The sequence below is a fragment of the Vipera berus genome, assembly GCF_964194415.1.
Source record: "Vipera berus genome assembly, chromosome: 5".
Lineage (NCBI taxonomy): Eukaryota > Metazoa > Chordata > Lepidosauria > Squamata > Viperidae > Vipera > Vipera berus.
In genome coordinates this window covers 2,205,578-2,228,077 of record NC_138207.1, presented here as the reverse complement: position 1 = coordinate 2,228,077, position 22,500 = coordinate 2,205,578, and the positions used below count along the sequence as shown (strand labels likewise).

Here is a 22,500-nt window from a genome sequence, read left to right as displayed (position 1 = left end):
ATAGATAGATAGATAGATAGATAGAGATGGATGGATAGGGACAGATAGATATAGAGATAGATAGATAGATAGATAGATAGATAGATAGATAGATAGATAGATAGATAGATAGATAAATAGATAGATAGATAGATAGATAGATAGATAGATAGATAGATAGATAGATAGATAGATGATAGATAGATAGATAGATAGATAGATAGATAGATAGATAGATAGATAGATAGATGATAGATGGATGGATGCATGGATGGACAGAGAGACAGATGGATAGATAGATTTATAGATGGATGGATAGATAGAGTGATTTATATAGTGATTTAGAGATAGTGATGGATAGATAGATGGATAGATAGATAGATAGAGATGGATTGATATAGATAGATAGATAGATATAGATGGATGGATGGATGGATGGACAGAGACAGATGGATAGATAGATGGATGGATGGATGGATGGATGGATGGATGGATGGATGGACGGACAGAGACACAGATGGATAGATAGATAGATTTATAGATGGATGGATAGATAGATAGAGTGATTTATATAGTGATTTAGAGATAGTGATGTATAGATGGATAGATAGATAGATAGATAGATAGAGATGGATCGATAGATATAGATAGATAGATATAGATGGATGGATGGATGGATGGATGGATGGATGGACAGAGACACAGATAGATAGATAGATAGATAGATAGATAGATAGATAGATAGATAGATAGATGGATGGATGGATGGATGGATGGATGGATGGACAGAGACACAGATGGATAGATAGATAGATTTATAGATGGATGGATAGATAGATAGAGTGATTTATATAGTGATTTAGAGATAGTGATGTATAGATAGATGGATAGATAGATAGATAGAGATGGATCGATAGATATAGATAGATAGATAGATATAGATGGATGGATGGATGGATGGATGGATGGATGGATGGATGGATGGATGGATGGACAGAGACATAGATAGATAGATAGATAGATAGATAGATAGATAGATAGATAGATAGATAGATAGATAGATAGATGGATGGATGGATGGATGGATGGATGGATGGATGGATGGACAGAGACACAGATGGATAGATAGATAGATTTATAGATGGATGGATAGATAGATAGAGTGATTTATATAGTGATTTAGAGATATTGATAGATAGATATGGATGGATGGATGGATGGATGGAGAGACAGACAGACAAGACAGACAGAGAGACATTCTTGCTTTGCTCTCTCTGCAAATCTAAAAATTATCAGTATTTAAAAAATTATCCAAATGAACCCATGTTAAATATAACTGCCCCCCATGATATTTGTTTTAGAAAGATGTGTCAAAGGAAGTGTTATTCGAATTAAAATTAATTGAAACTACTGTATTATTTTTTTAAAAAAAATATTAAAATCTTCTTTGGTTTTGTTCTAGTCCTTGTCGAGAAGGTTGTCGAGAGTGTGGTGGCGCATCAGCTCCCTCTGGTCCTGGATGAAGCGGATTATCTGGACCCCTACCAATCGGGTTTCAGGCCCGGGTACAGCACGGAGACGGCATTGGTCGCTCTGGTGAATGATCTCTGGAGGGCTCGGGATAGGGGATATTCCTCTGTCCTAGTCCTATTAGACCTCTCGGCGGCTTTCGATACCATCGACCATGGTATCCTGCTGCGGCGTCTCAGGGGATTGGGAGTGGGAGGCACGGTTCTTCAGTGGTTCTCCTCCTATCTCCTGGGACGCTCGCAGTCGGTGTTGGCAGGGGGGCAGAGATCGGCCCCTAGGTCTCTCGTTTGTGGAGTTCCTCAGGGGTCGGTTCTCTCGCCTCTCCTGTTCAACATCTACATGAAACCGCTGGGTGAGATCATTCGTGGTTTTGGAGTTGGGTATCATCAATATGCTGATGATACCCAACTTTTCATTTCGACCCCAAACCACCCCAGTGATGCCCTCGCTGTGATGTCCCGTTGCCTGGAGGCGGTTCGGGTCTGGATGGGGAGGAACAGACTTCAACTCAACCCTGACAAGACTGAGTGGCTGTGCATTCCGGCATCCCGGGACATTCAAAATGTTCCATCTCTTTCTATGGGGGGTGAGCTCTTACCCCCCGTGGATAGGGCTCGCAACTTGGGAGTCCTCCTAGATTCACGGCTTACCTTGGAAGATCATATAGTGGCCGTGACTAGGGGGGCTTTCGCCCAGGTTCGCCTGGTGCGCCAGTTGCGGCCCTATCTGGACCGGGATGCCCTGTGTACGGTCACTCATGCGCTTGTGACCTCTCGCCTTGACTACTGTAATGCTCTCTACATGGGGCTTCCCTTGAAGACCACTCGGAGGCTCCAACTGGTACAGAATGCGGCCGCAAGAGTTGTCTTGGGAGTTTCCCGGTACTCCCATGTTACACCTTTGCTCCGCGAGCTGCATTGGTTACCAGTTGTCTTTCGGGTGAGGTTCAAGGTTTTGGTTACGATCTTTAAGTCCCTACATGGCATGGGTCCGGGATATCTCAGGGACCACCTGCTGCCGGCATCAACTCCCCTCCGCCCTGTGCGTTCCCACAGTGAGGGCCTCCTCAGGGTGCCGCCAGTCAAGGAATGCCGACTGGTGGCCCCCAGGGGGAGGGCCTTCTCTGTGGGCGCTCCGGCATTATGGAACCAACTGCCGGTGGAGCTCCGGACGGCATCAGACCTCCGAACTTTCCGTCGTGGCCTGAAGACCCACCTATTTGAAATGGCTGGTCTGGCCTGACGGGGGATTATGGGTTTTAATTTGTTGTTTTAGATTTGTATTACTGTTTTAACTGGGCATGGGTTTAATCTTTTTTTTTTTAATTTTTGTATTGTCTTTTTTATATATGCCCTGTGAACCGCCCTGAGTCCCTACCAAGGAGAAGGGCGGTATACAAATTAAATAAAACTTAAACTTAAACTTAAACTTTGCCTTTTCAGTTACTGGTCTTCTTGGCTCCCAAGAAGAGCTTGCTGCGAAAGAATTGCTTCGGAGTTGGGCAACCTAAAAATAAAATAATTAGATAAAATAAATGTGCTGTCCCATATGATGCTTAGGCACCACCTTCATTCCCGCAGCTTTATTTTTCCTTTCTTCGCTTTTTCTCCTTGTTTGGCACATAAAGGACTCTCTTCCCCAGTTTTGTGTCTATCACAAGATACTAAGGCTGCATTTTCCATGATTTTAAGCAACTTTGTTATGGTGCTGGTTTGATAAAAAGCCTTGGACTTCCCCCTACAGACCTTGGATTGATGGTTTATCTGTCTGAGGTTTGTCAGGTTACTCCTGCTGGTATTTGTTCCTGTGTTGCATTTGTATTCAGCTGCGCGTATAGTCAAGGCTATGGTCTTCCCAGTTGCAATGTACGGCAGTGAAAGCTGGACCGTAAGAAAGGCTGAGCGCCAAAGAATTGAGGCCTTTGAACTCTGGTGCTGGAGAAGACTCCTGCGAGTCCCTTGGACTGCAAGACGATCAAACCGGTCGGTCCTAGAGGAGATCAACCCTGACTGCTCTTGAGAAGGCCAGATCCTGAAGCTCAAACTCAAATCCTTTGGCCAGCTAATGAGAAGGAAGGACTCACTGGAGAAGAGCCTCATGCTGGGAAAGATTGAGGGCAAGAGAAGAAGGGGATGACAGAGAAGGAGGTGGCTGGATGGAGTCACTGAAGCAGTAGGAGTGAGCTTAAATGGACTCCAGAAGATGGTAGAGGACAGGAAGGCCTGGAGGAACGTTGTCCATGGACCCCATCGCGACCCGCGATGGCTCGGACACGACTTCGCAACTAACAACAACAAAGTGCGCTCTGAGCCGGGTTGTTTTCATGCAGACGTTTCATGACCCAACTAGGTTACATCATCAGTGCTAGAAGGGAGGGGGGTTTGCAGAGAGGAGGAGGAGGAGAAGGAGGAGGAGGAGGAGGAGTGTAGGGTCCTTGGTGCTCTCTGAACTGGGTGTTTTTCTTGCAGACATTTCATTACTAAGCTAAGTATATTAGTGCTAAAAGAGAGAGGTATCTGTGGAAGAGGAGGAGGAGGAGGAGAGACCTGTGGGGTCCTCAGATCATAGAATTATAGAATCCTAGGGCTGGAAGGGACCCTGCAGGTCTTCTAGTCCAACCCCTTGCCCAAGATCATAGAATCCTAAGGCTGGAAGGGAACTTAGAGATCTTCTAGTCCACCCCCTCTGCCCAAGGTCATAGAATTATAGAATCCTAGGGCTGGAAGGGATCCTGCAGGACTTCTAGTCCAGCCCCCTGCTTCAGCAGGAAACCCTATGTACCATTTCAGACAAACGGTACTATAGGTTTAGCTGTTCTGATGTTAGTAACCGCCATGGTGTGAATAGCTTCCAATTCTCTTTTTCTTTGACGGGGGGGGGGGGAGTGCGGTGAAGGGTGGGAGCAGATGCCTCTTAGGTAATCGTCTACTTACTACCTGCTATCCAGAGAGTAAATAACGTTTTCTTCTTCCCTTTCCAACCCCAAATACTGTCAAATGCATTTAGTCTCAGCCGTCTCGATTTTTCCTCCAGCGGTAGGAAAATCTTTTTTTTTCCTTTTTGACAATGCGTCAGATTTCTCCTCCTCTGTCTGAAAAAAAAAAACACCTGGATGGTGATTGATGGTCATTACAGCCGCTGTTGATAAAAAGTAGGTTGCCAAGGGTTTTGAGAACAGAGGTTTTCTTACTACAGCTTTATACCCTCTCCAACTCAGCCAATATTTCCGTATCTCTGGGGAACAAACACGGGGAGGGGGGGAAGGGGGGGTCTGTTATCTATCATAAATACATCTTTGGCCTGCCAGATCTGGAAATTTAATTCTCCTTTGATTCCTCTCCGCAATCGAGGTTGCTCGTGGGAGGGAGATGCATTTCTGCACAACAGGTTGTCATTTTTTCACAACACGGTAGGCCTGGCTCCCAAATTACGGGGAGTAAACGATCTAGGCTGGGAGGGTTAAAATATGTAGAGCCGGTCCATTTGTTTAGGGACAGTTTGAAGTTACAACAACACGGGAGGCGGGGAGAGACTAAACAAGGACGACTTGTATACATGGTGAAGATGCTGCAACGGTCGTTAGGGTGAGGAGAGATCGTAGGTCACTTTTTCCACTGCCGCAGTAACATGGAATGGTGGCTAAATGAGCAGTCGTAATTTCAAGATCACATGAGGGATTAGTACCGCTTTGTAAAACCCTAGTGAGGCCACACCTGGAATACTGCAGCCAATTTTGGTCACCGTATCACAAAAAAGACGTTGAGAGTTTGGAAAAAATTCAGAGAAGAGCAACTAAGATGATCCAAGGCCTGGAGGCTAAAACATACGAGGAACGGCTGCGGGATTTGGGTTTGGCTGGTCTAAAAAAAACGAAGAAACGGGGGAGACACAATAGCAGTATTCCAGTATTTGAGGGGCTGCCACAAAGAAGGGGGGTCACGTTATTCTCCAAAGCGCCCGAAGGCAGGACAAGAAGCAACGGATGGAATCTCTTTAAGGAGAGAAGCAACTTGGAATTAAGGAGAAACTTCCTGACAGTGAGGACAATTAACCAGTGGAACGGCTTGCCACCAGAAATTGTGGGCGCTCCATCACTGGAGTTTTTTAAGAAGAGACTGGACAGTCACCTGTCTGAGACGATATAGGTTCTCCTGCTTGAGCAGGGGGCTGGACTAGAAGACCTCCAAGGTCCCTTCCAGCTCTATTCTGTTCTGTCCAGTCCTGTTCTGTTCTGTTTTAATTTAAGGACTATCTGTAATTTGAAAATTCAACGGAAATTGCCACTCAGCTACATGGAAGGGGAAAGGAAATAGGCAATACAGGAAGTCCTCGTCTCACAACTGTTTATTTAGGGACCATTCAGAGTTACAGCTTGCTGGAAAAAAGGCGAGTTAGGACTGTTTTTCACACTTACAACCGTTGCGGCATCCCCGCGGACACGTGATCCAAATTCGGGCGCAACTGGCATGTACCTATGACGGTTGTAGTGTCCCAGAGGTCACGTGATCCCCCTTTTGCGACCTTCTGATCAGCAAACTCAAGGGGGGAAGCCAGATTCACTTAACGACCTTGTGTTGTTGTTGTTTTCCAAATTGCTTTTTCCTTGACACATTGGAATGCTATATCTTCCATTATCCCAATCTGAGAGGATAGGGCATTGTAGTCCAAAACATCTGGAAAACAGAACATCAGGTTTCCAAAGAACAAGGAACTCCAGCTAACTTGAGCAGGGGGCTGGACTAGAAGACCTCCAAGGCCCCTTCCAGCTCTATTCTATTCCATTCTATTCCATTCCATTCCATTCCATTCCATTCCATTCTATTCTATTCTATTCTATTCTATTCTATTCTATTCTATTCTATTCTATTCTATTCTATTCTATTCTATTCTATTCTATTCTATTCTATTCTATTCTATTCTATTCTATTCTATTCTATTCTATTCTATTCTATTCTATTCTATTCCATTCTATGTTCTATTCCATTCTATTCTATTCTATTCTATTCTATTCTATTCTATTCTATTCTATTCTATTCTATTCCATATTTTCTATTCTATTCTTCTATTCTATTCTATTCTATTCCATTCCATATTTTCTATTCTATTCTATTCTATTCTATTCTATTCTATTCTATTCTATTCTATTCTATTCTATTCTATTCTATTCTATTCTATTCTATTCTATTCTATTCTATTCTATTCTATTCCATTCCATTCCATTCCATTCCATTCCATTCCATTCCATATTTTCTATTCTATTCTATTTTCTATTCTATTCTATTCTATTCTATTCTATTCTATTCTATTCTATTCTATTCTATTCTATTCTATTCTATTCTATTCTATTCTATTCTATTCTATTCTATTCTATTCTATTCTATTCTATTCTATTCTATTTCTACTCTAATTCTATTCTATTCCTTTTAATTCCTCTTTTTTTTCCCGTAGGAACTGAGCGATGTCTCGCCCAGCATGGCTACCACCCAAGAACCCCAGTGAGCCCATGGGGCATGTCACCGCAAGGATGGAAACCACCCACAGTTTTGGGACCCCCAGCATTTCCGTTTCCACTCAGCAGACCCCCAAAAAGTTTGCTCCCGTTGTGGCTCCCAAGCCGAAATACAACCCTTACCGGGCAGGAGAACTAGAAGGTAAGAATAATAATAATAATAATAATAATAATAATAATAATAATAATAATAATAATAATAATAATAATAATAATAATAATAATAATAATAATAATAATAATAATAAAAGTTGGAAGGGACCTCGGAGGTCATCTAGTCCTGAACTTTGTTTCTACAAATTGCAAAATCCCTTTTCTCTCTCTCTCTCTCTCTCTCTCTCTCTCTCTCTCTCTCTCTCTCTCTCTCTCTCTCTCTTTTCTCTTTCATCCTTGCAGGTTTTAACCATCAAACATTTGGGGAAATGTTGGATAAAAAGCTTGTTTGCAGACTTGTGTGTTTGTGTGTGTGTGTGTGTGTGTGTGTGTGTGTGAGAGAGAGAGAGAGAGAGAGAGAGAAAATGTAACTGGAACGAAGATGCAAGGTTTAAAGACGAGAAAAATTTAATTGCATTTCTGTGCCTCTTTTATGATGGGACTTGAGAAGTTGAACATTTTTTTTTATTGTAGCATTTCAGGGATTTGGGATTTATATTTTTTTAAACAAGCTGTCCTTGGGGCAGGGGTGCGTGGGTGGAATAAATCACACACACATAGAGAGACAGAAAGAGAGAGAGAGAGACACATACAAAAACCCATTTTTGTGTTTGGTTTTTTTTTAAAAAAAAAAAGACCTTCTCCATTGCATTGAAATAGCTTGAATGTGGAGTCCAGAATAAACGGATTTTTATTTTTTTTCAATCTTCTGTTCAGCTATGGGGGAACAGACATGGCCGGGTGAGTGTGTGTCTCTGTTTTTTGCGTAGAGAACTGAAGCTCCACTTCACTTCGGAGATTTAACAATACGCTGGCTAGACTTTGCTCCAATTTCTTCTGCCAAGAATGGCAAAACGGTAGAACAGAGTGGGGGAAGAGAGGAAGAAAGCCCTCTGCTGATTCTCCATTTTCGTAACGCATGGGGGAGTCTTAATTGTGCCAAGAAGTGAAAGTGTCCAAGCAGGGAAAGTTTAATCCATAAACCCTGGATTCCGTAGCTTTCTATTTTTTTAAAAAAAAAACCAAAATAAAATAAAGGGAGCTTGTTCTTGTCCTATCCGCAAGAGACTTCCCTTTTTCTTCCAAATTGCAAAATTGAGGAGAAGGAGCAGGGGTGGTGTCAAAAGAGGAATCAGCCTAGAATCCCTACGTAGCTACCAATCCATCTTATCTGACTCCTAGCAGCTGCTAAACGTTATCCCCAAATTGCTTTTCTTTTTTTTTTTACAAAAGGCAACTGGATTTTGTTTTTCCCCCAAAGGGAAAACTGTCTCGTATTTATGACCGTTGCATAAATGTCCCGGTGGTCTGTGTTCTCCTTTTGCAACCTGACCTGACAAAGTCAGTGGGGAAGCCAGACTTAAAACTGCAGTGATTTACTTAACCACTGGGGCAAGAAAGGTCGTAAAACGGGGCAAAACTCACTTAACAACGGTCACGCTTAGCGACGGAAATGTGGGGCTCCGTTGTGGTCGTAAGGTGAGGACTGCCTGTGTTTCCAGCTGGAGAGGCCAGCCACGGAGAAGAGGCAGTAAATTGCAAAACAGAGAGCGAGAAGGGATTTTCCTCCATCTGCCCATCTTCCAGAGGGTTTACAATGAGGAGCTTATAATAATAAAAATCAGAATAGAGCTGGAAGGAACCATGGAGGTCTTCTAGTCCAGCCCCCTGTTCGGGCAGGAGACCCTAGGCCGTTTCGGACAAATGGCTGTCCATCTTCCTCTTAAAAACCTCCAGTATTGAAGCACCCCCAACTTCTGGTGGCAAGCTGTTCCACTGGTTAATTGTCCTCACTGTCAGGAAGTTTCTCCTTAATTCCAGGTTGCTTCTCCCCTTGATTGGTTTCCATCCGTCGCTTCTTTTCCAGCCTTCTGGTGATTTAGAGAATAGGTGGACACCCCCCCCCCTCTTCTTTGTGGCAGCCCCTCAAATACTGGAAGATGCTATCATGTCCCCCTCAGTCGTCCTTTTCTCCAGACTGGCCATACCTAATTCCTGCAACTGTTCTTCATATCAATCAATCAATCAATCAGAGCAGAATTAGAAGGGACCTTGGAGGTCTTCTAGTCCAGCCCCTTGCTCAAGCAGCAGGCCCTACACCATTTCAGACAAGGGGCTGTCCAGTCTCTTCTTAAAAATCTCCAGTGATGGAGCACCCACGATTTCTGGTGGCAAGCAGTTCCACTGGTTAATTGTCCTCACTGTCAGGAAGTTCCTCCTTAATTCCAGGTTGCTTCTCCCCTTGATTGGTTTCCATCCATCGCTTCTTTTCCTGCCTCCTGGGGCTTTGGAGAATAGGTGGACACCCCCCCTCTTCTTTGTGCCAACCCCTCAAATGCTGGAATACTGCTATCCTGTCACCCCCAAGTCCTTTTCTCTAGACTAGACATACCAATTCCTGCAAACATTCTTTGTATGTTTTGGAGGCAGGCTTCTGTGCCCCCCCCCAAATAATCAGCGCCGGGAGCTTCAGGACCCTCCAGCTTTTTCTGAGTGCCTCCAGCTAAGACTCATCTTGAGAAATTGGAGATATATCTATATATATTATTAACAAACAGTTCTAACACTTGAGACTTTCCTGCTACGTTGAGCCAAATTGTCGGGTTGTTTTTTTCTTCCTCCTAATGGTCAGCAAAATCCGTCTTCTTCACCTCCGGCCATGCTTCATTTTCTTCCTCGCTTTTTGCCCAGCAGTCGCATCCTTGTTGGAGAGAAATTGAGTATTACGAGCAGAGTTAATTGAGACACGCACAACGGGCCCTGACGCGTTGTTCTATATAGGCTTCGGGGGGGGGCTGATTTTGTGACCTTTTCCACTTGTGGAGGTGTTTTTTTTTTAAAGGCATCCGTTGGACGTATAATAGCCAGGGGGGGAAATAAAATCTGCTTTAGCTTCCAAAAAAGCTGAATTAAAGTTTGTAACCTCTAGCATTTCTGCGGTAAAACATAACTGGGAAGGCCTTGAGCTGAATCCACGGTGCGAGCGTCCCAAAGATTGCTTTTTTTTTTCCAGGAGGCAACTGGACTTTCTTGCTTTTTTTTTTTGAAGATGTTTCACTTCTCAAGCAAGAAGCTTCTTCGGTTCTGCCTGGAGTAATGGGGAAGGGAAGGATTTACACTCCTCGCAGAAAAGCTGGTCCTTTGCCTTCTTTTAGAGCATCGTTGAGGCTTACCTGCGTCCTCGGGGACACCTGGGTGGTGCAGATGGGGGTGGATGGACCCAGGGCAGGAAACACCTGAAGCCAAGAAGGCTTCACGCTCATTTGCACCGTCTCGTGACGGTAGCAGCGTCCCCGCAGTCACACGCTCAAAATTCAGACAAACGGTGGCAAAACCCACTGAACTGTCTTCCCTAGCAGGGGCAAATTCTAGACTTCAATAATGGTCTACTCTTGTATAGTTACGGCTTTGCATATTTCAACTGCAAAAGGCCATGGTGAGTTTTGCTGGATGAAGAATGAAGAAACGCTGAGAAACTGACCGGTCATCAGAAACGGATCGTCAAACTTGCATTTCTCTATTAATACTTCTGGCAGCTGGGATTAAGACAACAAGCTTCTTCTTTTTTCTTTTCTTTTTTTTTTGGGGGGGGGGAATAACCTCTTTTAACTTACCAGCCACTAATTGCTTTTTAACAAATCTGCAGCGTCTTTTAACATTTTGTTGCTTCTAAATAGAAGAATTCCCGACCTACCGCTATGACCAGGTCTGGCGTGCCTAATTCCAGCCAGGCATTTTTGTATGCATGTCTTTGTCCACAACTAAGGACTGCCTGTATTTTTTGTAGCTCTTGAGCGTTGTAGCTTCCTTTGCTTTCCTTTTGCTTTGCCATATTTGTGGCAACTGGTTCTTCACTTACAACAGTTCATTTTAGTGTCAGGTTTCAAGTTACAACGGCACAAAAAACGAAGTGAATTATGAATTAAGTTTTTCCACACTTGGAAGGCCATTGCAGCATCCCCCTGGTCACGTGATCAAAATTCAGACACTTGGCCTCCTCCTCCTCCTCCTATTTATAAATCATCTAAGTCTTCTTCTTCTCCTTGTCCTTCTCCTCCTCCTCCTCCTCCCTTTCCTCTTATTTATAAATCATCTACTACTACTACTCTTCTTCTTCTCCTTCTCTTTCTCCTCCTCCTCCTCCTCCTCCTCCCCCTCTTGTTTATAAATCATCTACTAGTAGTACTACTCCTCTTCTTCTCCTCTTATTTATAAATCATCTACTACTACTACTCTTCTTCTCCTTCTCTTTCTCCTCCTCCTCCTCCTCCCCCTCTTGTTTATAAATCTACTACTAGTAGTACTACTCCTCTTCTTCTCTTATTTATAAATCATCTATTACTACTACCTTCTTCTTCTCCTTCTCTTTCTCCTCCTCCTCCTCCTCCTTCCCCTCTGGTTTATAAATCATCTACTAGTAGTACTACTCCTCTTCTTCTCCTCTTATTTATAAATCATCTACTACTACTACTCTTCTTCTTCTTCTCTTTCTCCTCCTCCTCCTCCTCCTCCCCCTCTTGTTTATAAATCTACTACTAGTAGTACTACTCCTCTTCTTCTCTTATTTATAAATCATCTATTACTACTACCTTCTTCTTCTCCTTCTCTTTCTCCTCCTCCTCCTCCTCCTTCCCCTCTTGTTTATAAATCATCTACTACTAGTAGTACTACTCTTCTTCTCTTATTTATAAATCATCTACTACTACTACTCTTCTTCTCCTTCTCTTTCTCCTCCTCCTCCTCCTTCCCGTCTTGTTTATAAATCATCTACTACTAGTAGTACTACTCTTCTTCTCCTCTTATTTATAAATCATCTACTACTACTACTCTTCTTCTTCTTCTTCTCTTTCTCCTCCTCCTCCTTCTCCTTCCCCTCTTGTTTATAAATCATCTACTACTACTAGTACTACTCTTCTTCTCCTTCTCCTTGTCTTTCTCCTCCTCCTCCCCTCCTCTTCCTCTTCTTCTTCTCCTCCTCCTTCTTCTTCTCCTTCTCCTCCCCCTCCTCCTCCTCTTCTTATTTATAAATCATCTAATTCTTCTCCTCCTCTTTCTCCTTTTCTCCTTCTTCCCTTTAACAACTCCGAAATGCAAATTAACCCGGCGGAGCCTTGTGCAGTGATTCACACACACACCCCGTCCCGTTGGTGAACCCCCTCGAGTTTAATTTGGGCGAAAGTACCAACAAACGAGCGAAACACCCCCCCCCCAAACTCCCACTCGGCTGTGCCGGGAAAGGAAAGGAAAGGAAATTGTTAAAACCCTGACACACTTGAGAATGGAATGAAATCTCTCTTTCTTTTCTTCTTTTTTCTTTTTTGGAATGAACACTGCTTACCAGCTATATTAAACCTGTTTTGAAAAGAAAAAAAAGATAAAAGGGTAACTCTAGTTATATTTATTCCCGGCTGTTGGTGCTTAATTAACGGTGCAGCAGTTCTTCTAGCTTTAAAAAAAAATTAAAAATTAAAACAAAATTACAGTTGCCTTGAAACTCCAGAAAGACACCGAATTGGCTTTCCAGTTTCTCGAGATTGTTCGAGGAGGGATGGTTGAGAAAAACAACAACAACACAAAGACCATTTCAAAGGCCTGAAGTGGGTAAAGGTGTAGTCCTTGACATACGACACTTCATTTAATGACTGTTCAAAATTAACGAGGACATTGGGGGGAAAAAAGGGACTTTAGGAAGGTTTTTCACAGTTAACGACCGTCGCAGCCTTTCCGTGGGTCACATGATCAGAATTAGGACGCCGGGCAACTAGCATGTACTACTTTTGCGGTGTCCTGGGGTCACGTGATCATGTTTTGTGACCTTCCGACAAGCAGAGTCAAGGGGGGAAGCCAGATTTGCTTAACGACCGTGTTACTAACTGAACAACTGCAGTGATTCGCTTAACAGTTGTGACGAGAAAGGTCGTAAAGTGGGCTCGGTTGTGGTCGTACGTTTGAGGACTACCTGCATCTATGACCAGAGGTTTGGATGATACGACAGCTGATCTCCCAACCTTGTAAATAAATCTATGAATGTTGACTTGGAGATCCCATCCGGTAGAGCAGATTAAGAAATCCGTTCCACAGGAAGGTTAAAAAGAGATTTTATTGAGATGGGATCTAAGAAGAATATAGAATATTAATAATAATAATAATAGGGCTGGAAGGGACCTTGGAGGTCATCTAGTCCAACCCCCTGCTCAAGCAGGAGACCCCGTGCCATTTCAGATAAATGGCTGTCCAGTCTCCTCTTGAAAACCCCCCATGATGATGCACCCACAACTTCTGGAGGCGAGGAATTCCACTGGTTAATTGTCCTCACTGTCAGGAAGTTTCTCCTTAATTCCGGGTTGCTTCTCTCCTTGATTAGTTTCCATCCGTTGCTTCTTGTCCTGCCTTCAGGCACTCTGGAGAATAGCTTGACTCCCTCTTCTTTGGGGCAGCCCCTGAGATACTGGAAGACTCCTATCCTGTCCCCCCCCTGGTCCTTCTCTTCATTAAACTGGACATACCCAATTCCAGCAACCGTTCCCTATATGTTTTAGCCTCCAGTCCCCCAATCATCTTTGTGACTCTTCTCTGCACTTTCTAGAGTCTCAACATCTTTTTTACATCGTGGTGACCAAAACTGGATGCAGTATTCCAGGTGTGGCCTTACCAAGGCCTTGTAAAGTGGTATTAACATTTCACGTGATCTTGATTCTATCCCTCTGTTAATGCAGCCTAGCACTGTGTTGGCTTTTTTGGCAGCTGCAGCCCATGGCTGGCTCCTATTTTTTTTTTAATTCCATTTATATCCCGCCCTTCTCCGAAGACTCAGGGCGGCTTACAAGCTTAGCAGTAGCCTTCATTCTATGTATATGCCTGCTTATTAGGGCTTTCACACACACCCCCAAGCGGCATTATTACAAAGTCAGCTTAATTGCCCCCAACAATCTGGGTCCTCATTTTACCTACCTGGGAAGGATGGAAGGCTGAGTCAACCTGGAGCCTGGTGGGACTCGAACCTGCACTAATTGCAGGCAGCTGGTGTTACTTAAGGAGGCATTAGCCCACTGCTCCACCAAGGCACTATTTAAGGGATCGTCCACTAGGACTCCGAGATTCCTCTCACAGTTGCTACTATTGAGCGTGGTAGCACCTATCCTGTACCTGTGCATTTGGTTTTTCCTGCCTAAATGTAGAACCTTACTTTTTCCACCATTGAATTTCATTTTGTTAGAGAGCGCCCAGTGTTCGAGTCTGTCCAGATCCTTCTGGATCTTGAGTCTATGTCTACATTATGTCAAAAGATGCAGTTAGATATGTCAACAGAGACCAATGCCCAGGTCCATCACTTCTGACTGAGCACATGTCTTCAGAACTTCAGAATAGAATAGAGTTGGAAGGGACCTTGGAGGTCATCTAGTCCAACCCCCTGCTCAGGCAGGAAACCCTATACCATTTCATACAAGTGGCTGTCCAGTCTCTTCTTAAAAACTGGAAGGAAGGAAGGAAGAAGAAAGAAAGAAAGAAAGAAAGAAAGAAAGAAAGAAAGAAAGAAAGAAAGAAAGAAAGAAAGAAAGAAAGAAAGAAAGAAAGAAAGAAAGACAGTTGGAAGGGACCTTGGAGGTCATCTAGTCCAACCCCCTGCTCAGGCAGGAAACCCTATACCATTTCATACAAGTGGCTGTCCAGTCTCTTCTTAAAAACTTCCAGTGTTGGAGCATCCACCGCTTCTGGAGGCAAGGAGTTCCACTGGATAATTGTTCTCACTGTCAGGAAGTTTCTCCTTAGTTCTAGGTTGCTTCTCTCCTTGACTAGTTTCCATCCATTGATTCTTCTGCCTTCGGGCGCTTTGGAGAATAGCTTGACTGCCTCTTCTTTGGGGCAGCCCCTGAGATGTTGGAAGGCTGCTATCATGTCACCCCTCACCCTTCTCTTCATTAAACTAGACATGCCCAATTCCTGCAACCGTTCTTTGTATGTTTTAGCCTCCAGCCCTTTAATCATCCTACTTGCTCTTCTCTGCAACTTTTTCCAAAGTCTCGACGTCTTTGTGACTTCGGGGGGGGGGGGGGGAAAGGACACGCCAACAATTCGCAAAATAGGGTGATGGAGTCCCACAAGTCACGATGTCCAACTGGCCGGATTGCAGAGTGCCGAAGTGGGGGTGGTGGTCCATGACTTGATCAGGATCCTGGTGTTTCTTTGTGAGGTTTTTTTTCTTTTCGGGTGTGTGTGTGTGCTGCTTTGAAGAGTTGGCTGCCGTTTGCCACAAGCGGGTCAGTGGAGACAGAAGAGTGATCTTCCGTTCCTTAGCAACCAGCCCCGGGAGTAAAGGATGGGAAAGAACCGTTTGCACACACACAGATGCGCAAAAGAAGCACTCTCTCGGAATTTGGAAGGGGGAAAGTTTCCATCGTGGGTCTGTGTCCCACAAACACACCCGCACACCTTGCAGAAGGAGAGGGGAGAGCCTAATTCTGCAACGCTGGCGGCCCTCTGCTTTGGGAAGCCAGAGGAGCGCAGATGTGGGGGCCCCCAAACTAAGAGAAACGCTCTGAAGGGACCCCCCCCCCTTTGCAGTGGGGCTGCAAGGGATGGCAAAGGGTGTTTTTTTTTCTGAGCCTGCGGGTGGATCTGCTTGGCCTCTGCTTGCAGCTGATCCTCTGAAGTTGCAGGCAAGGCCGAAAGGGTTGGGACCAATGAGGCTGGGCCACCCTGGAGGCTGGTGGGTCCTGCTTTAAATCCTTGCCTGCTTGGCTGAGGGTTTTTTCTTGGACCCAGTTGGGGGTCTTCAGCAACCTGAAGAGTTTCCTTCCTCCCTCCCTCCCTCCCTCCCTCCCTCCCTTCCTTCCTTCCTTCCTTCCTTCCTGCCTTCTTCCTCCCCTCCCTCCCTCCCCTCCTATCTCCTTTTTTCCTTCCTTCCTCCATCCCTCCCTCCTCTTCCTCTCCCTTTCCTGTCTTCTTCTCCCCTCCCTCCCTCCATCTCTCCTCCCTTTTTTTCTTTCTTCCTCCATCCCTTCCTCCCTCCCTTGCTCCTCCCTCCTTCCCTCTCCTCACCTACCTACCTTCCTTCCTTCCTTCCTTCCTGTCTTCCTCATCCCTCCCTCCTCCCTTTTCCTCTTCTCCCCTTCCTTCTTTTCTCCTTTTCTTCCTTCCCTCCTTCTCTCCTTCTCTCCCTTCTTCCTTCCTTCCTTCCTTCCTTCCTTCCTTCCTTCCTTCCTTCCTTCCTTCCTTCCTTCCTTCCTTCTCCCCTTCCTTCTTTTCTCCTTTTCTCCCTTCTTCCCTCCCTCTCTCTCCTTTTCTCTCTTCCTCCCTCCCTCCCTCCCTCCCTCCCTCTCTCCCTCCCTCATCAAAGGTGCTAAGGGAACCCTGAATCCCAAAGGCACAATAAAGAGAAAGATTTTGCTACTCTACAATATGGAGGAATTTTTTTGTTTTCTTTTTTTTAATAATGCACACATGGAGCCGTTTTAACCAGATGGGACAGTGTGGCAAATTATGTCGGAACAAACTGTAGTTCCAGTTTGATGGACTGTAATTTGTTGATGTGTGAGAGGGCCTGATCCGTTTTTTTTTCTTTACAAGTGATGAAAACATTTGTTTATATGTAAATAGGCAGCCTGTTCTTCGAAATCCACATTCTACCTGGCAGCCAAGAAAGATGCCAACCAAATTCAGGCCCCGGATCCGATCCGTGGGGGTCTCTTTGTGATGGCACTCTTTCGAGATGCTTGACGTTGGGTTTCAGTGAGGGGTTGGACTGGATGGCCTCAAGGATCTCTTCGAATACTAGGTAGCTATTAGGGAGGGAGGGAGGGAAGGAAAGGAAGGGAGGGAGGGGAGGAAGGAAGGAAGGAAGGAAAGAAGGAGCGAGGGAAGGAAGGAAGGAAAGAAGGAGGGAGGGAGGAAGAAAGGAAGGAAAGAATGGAGGGAGGAAGGAAGGAGGGAGGGGAGGAAGGAAGGAAGGAAAGAAGGAGCGAGGGAAGGAAGGAACAAAAGAAGGAGCGAGGGAAGGAAGGAAGGAAAGAAGGAGGGAGGGAGGAAGAAAGGAAGGAAAGAATGGAGGGAGGAAGGAAGGAGGGAGGGGAGGAAGGAAGGAAGGAAAGAAGGAGCGAGGGAAGGAAGGAACAAAAGAAGGAGCGAGGGAAGGAAGGAAGGAAAGAAGGAGGGAGGGAGTAAGGAAGGAAGGAAAGAATGGAGGGAGGAAGGAAGGAGGGAGGGGAGGAAGGAAGGAAGGAAAGAAGGAGCGAGGGAAGAAAGGAAGGAAAGAAGGAGGGAGGAAGGAAGGAAGGAAGAAAAGAAGGGAGGGAAGGAAGGAAGGAAGATCAATCTCCTATTCCCATTCTTCTTTACTTCATAGGCACCTTGGCTGGATCCCCAGAATAAAGGGTTGGGAGGGACCTCGGAGGTCTTCTAGTCCAGCCCCCTGCTCAGACAGGTGACTGTACATAATTCCCATCAAATGGCCATCCAGACTCTTCTGGAAAACCTCCAGTGATGGAGCAGCCACAACTTCTGGAGGCAACTTCTGTTCCGCTGGTTAATTGTCCTCGCCGTCGGGGAGTTTCTCCTTAGTTGTAGGTTGGGTCATAGAATCACAGAATTGCAGTGCTGGAAGGCACCCCGGAGGTCCTCTAGTCCACCCCCCCCCCGCTCAGGCACGAAACCCTGTGCCATTTCAGACAAGTGCCTGTCCAGTCTCTTCTTCAAAAACCTCCAGGGTTGGAACACCCGTAACTTCCGGAGGCGAGGAGTCCCACCGGTTAATTGTCCTCATTGTCAGGAAGTTTCTCCTTAGTTCCAGGTTGCTTCTCTCCTTGATGAACTTCCCTCCGTTCTCCTTCATTTGGGGGCTTTGGAGAAGAGGTTGACCCCCCCCCTCTCCTCTGGGGCAGCCCCTGAGATACTGGAAGGTTGCTATCACATCCCACTTAGCCCTTCTCTTCACTAGCCTAGAACATGGGGGGAATCCCCAGTCGGGGGGGGGGGTGATGACATTTCTGCCTACCTCCCCCCCCCGTCTCCCCCCCCACCCTCTATCCCTGGATCCAGGGAACGGGCTTCCCCAACCTTTTGCAAGAAAAGACTTCCCCTCTGCTATTTTTAAGGCAGCTTCTGGAGCTTCCTCTGGACGGTTCCCCGCATCGAAGGGCGAAAGGGTGACTCAGCCAGAAAAAGGGGCGACCCCGTCCTTCCTTTGCACCGTCCCCACCCCACCCCAACTTCTGCAAATGCCCCCTGCCCACTTGGCCGTCCCCACCCGCTACGGGAAACACTGCACAGCCGACTGCCCTTCCGGGGGATGTAACTGAACTCCTGTGTGTTAAAAAGGAAGAAAGAAAGAAAGAAAGAAAGAAAGAAAGAAAGAAAGAAAGAAAGAAAGAAAGAAAGAAAGAAAGAAAGAAAGAAAGAAAGAAAGAAAGAAAGAAAGAGAAGGAAGGAAGGAAGGAAGGAAAGAAAGAAAGAAAGAAAGAAAGAAAGAAAGAAAGAAAGAAAGAAAGAAAGAAAGAAAGAAAGAAAGAAAGAAAAAGAAAGAAAGAAGAAATAAAATGAAATTCAAATTGCGTCATCTTTGGATGAAGCAATTTGGGGAAAAAGAAAGTTAAGTCAAGAGGTGCCAGTCAGGAGCTTGGCTTCCTGGCATTTTGCCCCTAAAATCTTGGCAATTTCTTCCAGTGCTTGGCTCTGAATAATAATAATAATAATAGTAATAATAATAATAATAATAATAATAATAATAATAATAATAATAATAATAATAATAATAATAATAATAATAATAATAATAATAATAATAATAATAATTGGAAGGGACCTTGGAAGTCATCTAGTCCAGGGCTTTTCAACCTTTTATTTTTATTTTTATTTTTATTTTTATTACATTTATATCCCGCCCTTCTCCGAAGACTCAGGGCGGCCATCGTACCACTTTTAGGATAGGGCAACATCCGAGGACCACCAGTCGCCTAGCGAGGTGTCAAAAACTTGATGACCCAAAAAAAAAGGGATGAAGTACAGGTAGTCCTCGACTTACAACAGTTCGCTTAGTGACTGTTTGAAGTTACAATGGCACTGGAAAAAGTGCCCCTCCCCCAAGGCACAGCCGAGCAAGACACCTGCCTGCCCGTCTGGGGGCGCTCTTCCTCCCGTCCGAGGTTTTCACGGTTGTGAGCATTTCTGTTGAGGATTGGCAGCGGGGGTGGGGTGGGGGGGTGTTTGGTTTTTATTCCCCCCCACCTCTGCTGGGTGGTTGCAGAAGGTTTTGGTCCCTTCACATGACCCTGGGACAGTGTGACCGTCGTCAATAGGAATCGGTTGCCAAGCATCTGAATGTAAATCACAAGACTCATAAGCAAACCCAGCAGCCACTAGACACTCCACACTGGGGAACAGCCACATTCCCAATCACCCAACAACAGGCCAACACAGGGGTTGAGACCAGGGCGCCGGAGGCGGAGGGACCCAGGGACGTCTCGACTGGCCCAAGTACACCAGAGCCAAACACTACTAGTGGGCAAGGGGGTCACACGGGATCCTTACTGTCAACGGGGCAGGATCAGGGGAGGAATCAGCCAGGGCCGCCAGGACCGACCCAGGAGAAGGGGGCTGAACCAGCCAGGCCTACGGGGAGATACCCTAGCAGGGCGCACAAGGCCCCAGCATACTTAAAAGACTACATAAGGCAATAAGAGATCCAATGGGGGGGAAAGGGGTGTTAGGTACACACCTGTCCGGCTACCTGATTGGCCCAACCGCGCGGCGGGAATCCCTGGACACTGGGTTGGGTGGCCAGGGCGAGCGCGGTAAACCTGAGCCTGCGGGTTGGCCAGCGCCTGGCGCGCCGGGCATATATATACAGGCGACAGGGCAGGTAAGGCCAGTTCGGCCACGTGTACAGTCAATAAACAGTTAACCGCAGTCCGGCTCCGCGTGTTCACTCGGCAACCGACCAGACACAACAAACATGAACCAGTTGCCAAGCATCTGAATGTACATCACAAGACCCTGGAGATGCTGCAACATTCCAGCTGATTGATGCTTCTTCTGGGCTCAGCGGAAGTGCCAGGATTAGCGCTGAGCTCCAGCTGGATCCTGGCGCTTCTGCTGAGCCCTGACAGCCCTGCAGCTCCAGCCGTCTCTCGCTCAGATTTGGGCGGTGCTGCCACCGGTTCAGCTCATTCCCCTCCCCCGCTACCACTTTCCTAGGATGGTGGCGTACCACCTGCCAGGTGCCAATGTACCACGGGTGGTACCCGTGCCACTGGTTAAGCCTTGATCTAATCCAACCCCCTGCTCAGGCAGGAGACGCTATACCATATCAGGCAAATGGCTGTCCAGTCTCTTCTTAAAAACTTCCAGTCTTGGAGCATTCACAGCTTCTGGAGGCAAGGAGTTCCACTGGTTGATTGTTCTGACTGTCAGGAAGTTTCTCCTTAGTTCTAGGTTGCTTCTCTCCTTGATGTGTTTCCATCCGTTGCTTCTTGTCCTGCCTTCAGGGGCTTTGGAGAATCGCTTGACTCCCTCTTCATTGGGGCAGCCCCTGAGATACTGGAAGACTGCTATCCTGTCCCCCCTCTTCCTTCTCTTCCTTAAAATCCACATATTTTTAAAGATGCCGAGTTTGAAAAATAAAAACAAAACGCCGATTTAAAATAGGACTATTGGCAATTCAGAGAAGTCACGTGCCTTGGCTGAGAAATAGGAACAAGTGGCAATTTCTAAGCAATGCAGGAAAGTCACACTGACTGTAATTCGTGAAGCAATATTGAACATATTTTTTTTGATACCCCTCTCAACTGGCTTGCGATCACACACGCACACGCACGCACACACACACACACACCCCTTTCAAGCCTTGTACAAGTTCAAGGAAATAGGAACCCCACCCCTGTCAGGAAAATACCTAAAATCTTACAAAGTCTAAATAAAATTTCCCAGGCGGAGTCTCTCAGTACGGTTAGTCCCTGACTTACCACCAGAACGGAGCCCCAAATTTTCATTGCTAAGCAAAACGGTTGTTAAGTGAATTTTGCCCCATTTTACAAGCTTTCTTGCCACAGCTTTCATGCCCAAGGCGGGATTCGAACTCACCGTCTCCCTCTGATTGGTCCAAAGTCACCCAGCTGGCTTTTGTGCCTAAGGCAGGACTAGAACTCGCCGTCACCTGCTGATTGGCCCAAAGTCACCGAGATGGTTTTCAATGCCTAAGGTGGGATTAGAACTCACCATCTCCATTTTACGGCCTCTCTCGTCACAGTTTTTAAGGGAACCACTGCAGTTCATAAGGTCGTTAAGCAAATCCGGCTTCCCCCGTGGACTTTGGTTGCCAGGAAGTCCCCAAAGGGGATCACGTGACACACCCTCCCTCCCTGGGACTCTGCGACCGTCATAAATACGAGCCAGTGGCCAAGCATCCCGAACGTAAATCGCGTGATCGCGGGGATACTGCGGTGGCCGTTAAGTGTGAAAAGTGGTTCGAAGCCTCTTGTTTCGGGGGGCCGTTGTAAGTTCGAACCGTCACTAAATGAGCCGTCGTAAGCCGAGGACTGTATCCCAAGCGTGCTGTTAGCAAGACATCATCTCAATGCGTTGCAGGATCTTTCCCCCTTTTCCCCCAAGCTGTGTTTTTCCAAAAAGAGCCGCCGAACCTTTGCCAAAGCCGGCTTCACCTTTGCCCTTTAGCCCGGCCTGGCTGCCTCCCGGCCTCTCCCCCCCCCCCTTTTGTGCCGGCCGGCGTGTTTCCCCTTCCCAGGGCTGCAATTAAAGCCCCGGTTGGCATCGTCCGGCAAGCCGGCCTGCCTTTGCGGCTGCTTCCCCCCCCTCCCCCCCCCATGAGGGCCTTGTTCCTATGGAGACGGACGGCTGCCCCTGGGGGGGGGGAAGGGCGGCCAGGTGGGGAGAGGGGGTCTCCGTGCTTCACCCCTGGCTGCAGCCGAAGCCCCCCTCCCCCAAAGCAGCCCCCGTTCTCCGGAGGAGGGGAAAAGAAGAGGAAAAGTGGGGGGGGGGAAATGGAGACACCAGGAGGCAAATTATTCAGACCTTGAGAGCCCCCCCCCGACCTTGATCGGGATGGGGAGAGACGGGCAGGAGTGAATGAATGGCAACCCCCCCTCTTTTATTTTGAAAGGAAGGAACGGAAGGGGAAGGGAAGGGAAGGAAGGGGAAGGGAAGGAGAAGGAGAAGGAAAAAGGGGAGGGAAGGAAAAGGAAAGGAAAGGAAAGGAAAGGAAAGGAAAGGAAAGGAAAGGAAAGGAAAGGAAAGGAAAGGAAAGGAAAGGAAAGGAAAGGAAAGGAAAGGAAAGGAAGAGGAAGGGAAGGAAAGGAAAGGAGAAGGAAAAGGAAAGGAGA

General features: G+C 46.2%; 1 protein-coding gene across 1 annotated transcript in view; it reads left to right on the top strand.

Moving 5' to 3' along the window:
- LPP (LIM domain containing preferred translocation partner in lipoma) overlaps positions 1 to 22,500 on the top strand; it is a gene marked incomplete at its 3' end in the record, with an annotated part of 145,524 nt that overhangs the window by 54,313 nt on the left and 68,711 nt on the right. The window contains exon 3 of the mRNA XM_081329958.1: positions 6,958 to 7,160. Coding sequence (XP_081186084.1) covers positions 6,968 to 7,160 — 193 coding nt within the window. The 5' untranslated portion in view covers positions 6,958 to 6,967. The remainder of the gene's footprint in view (positions 1 to 6,957; positions 7,161 to 22,500) is intronic.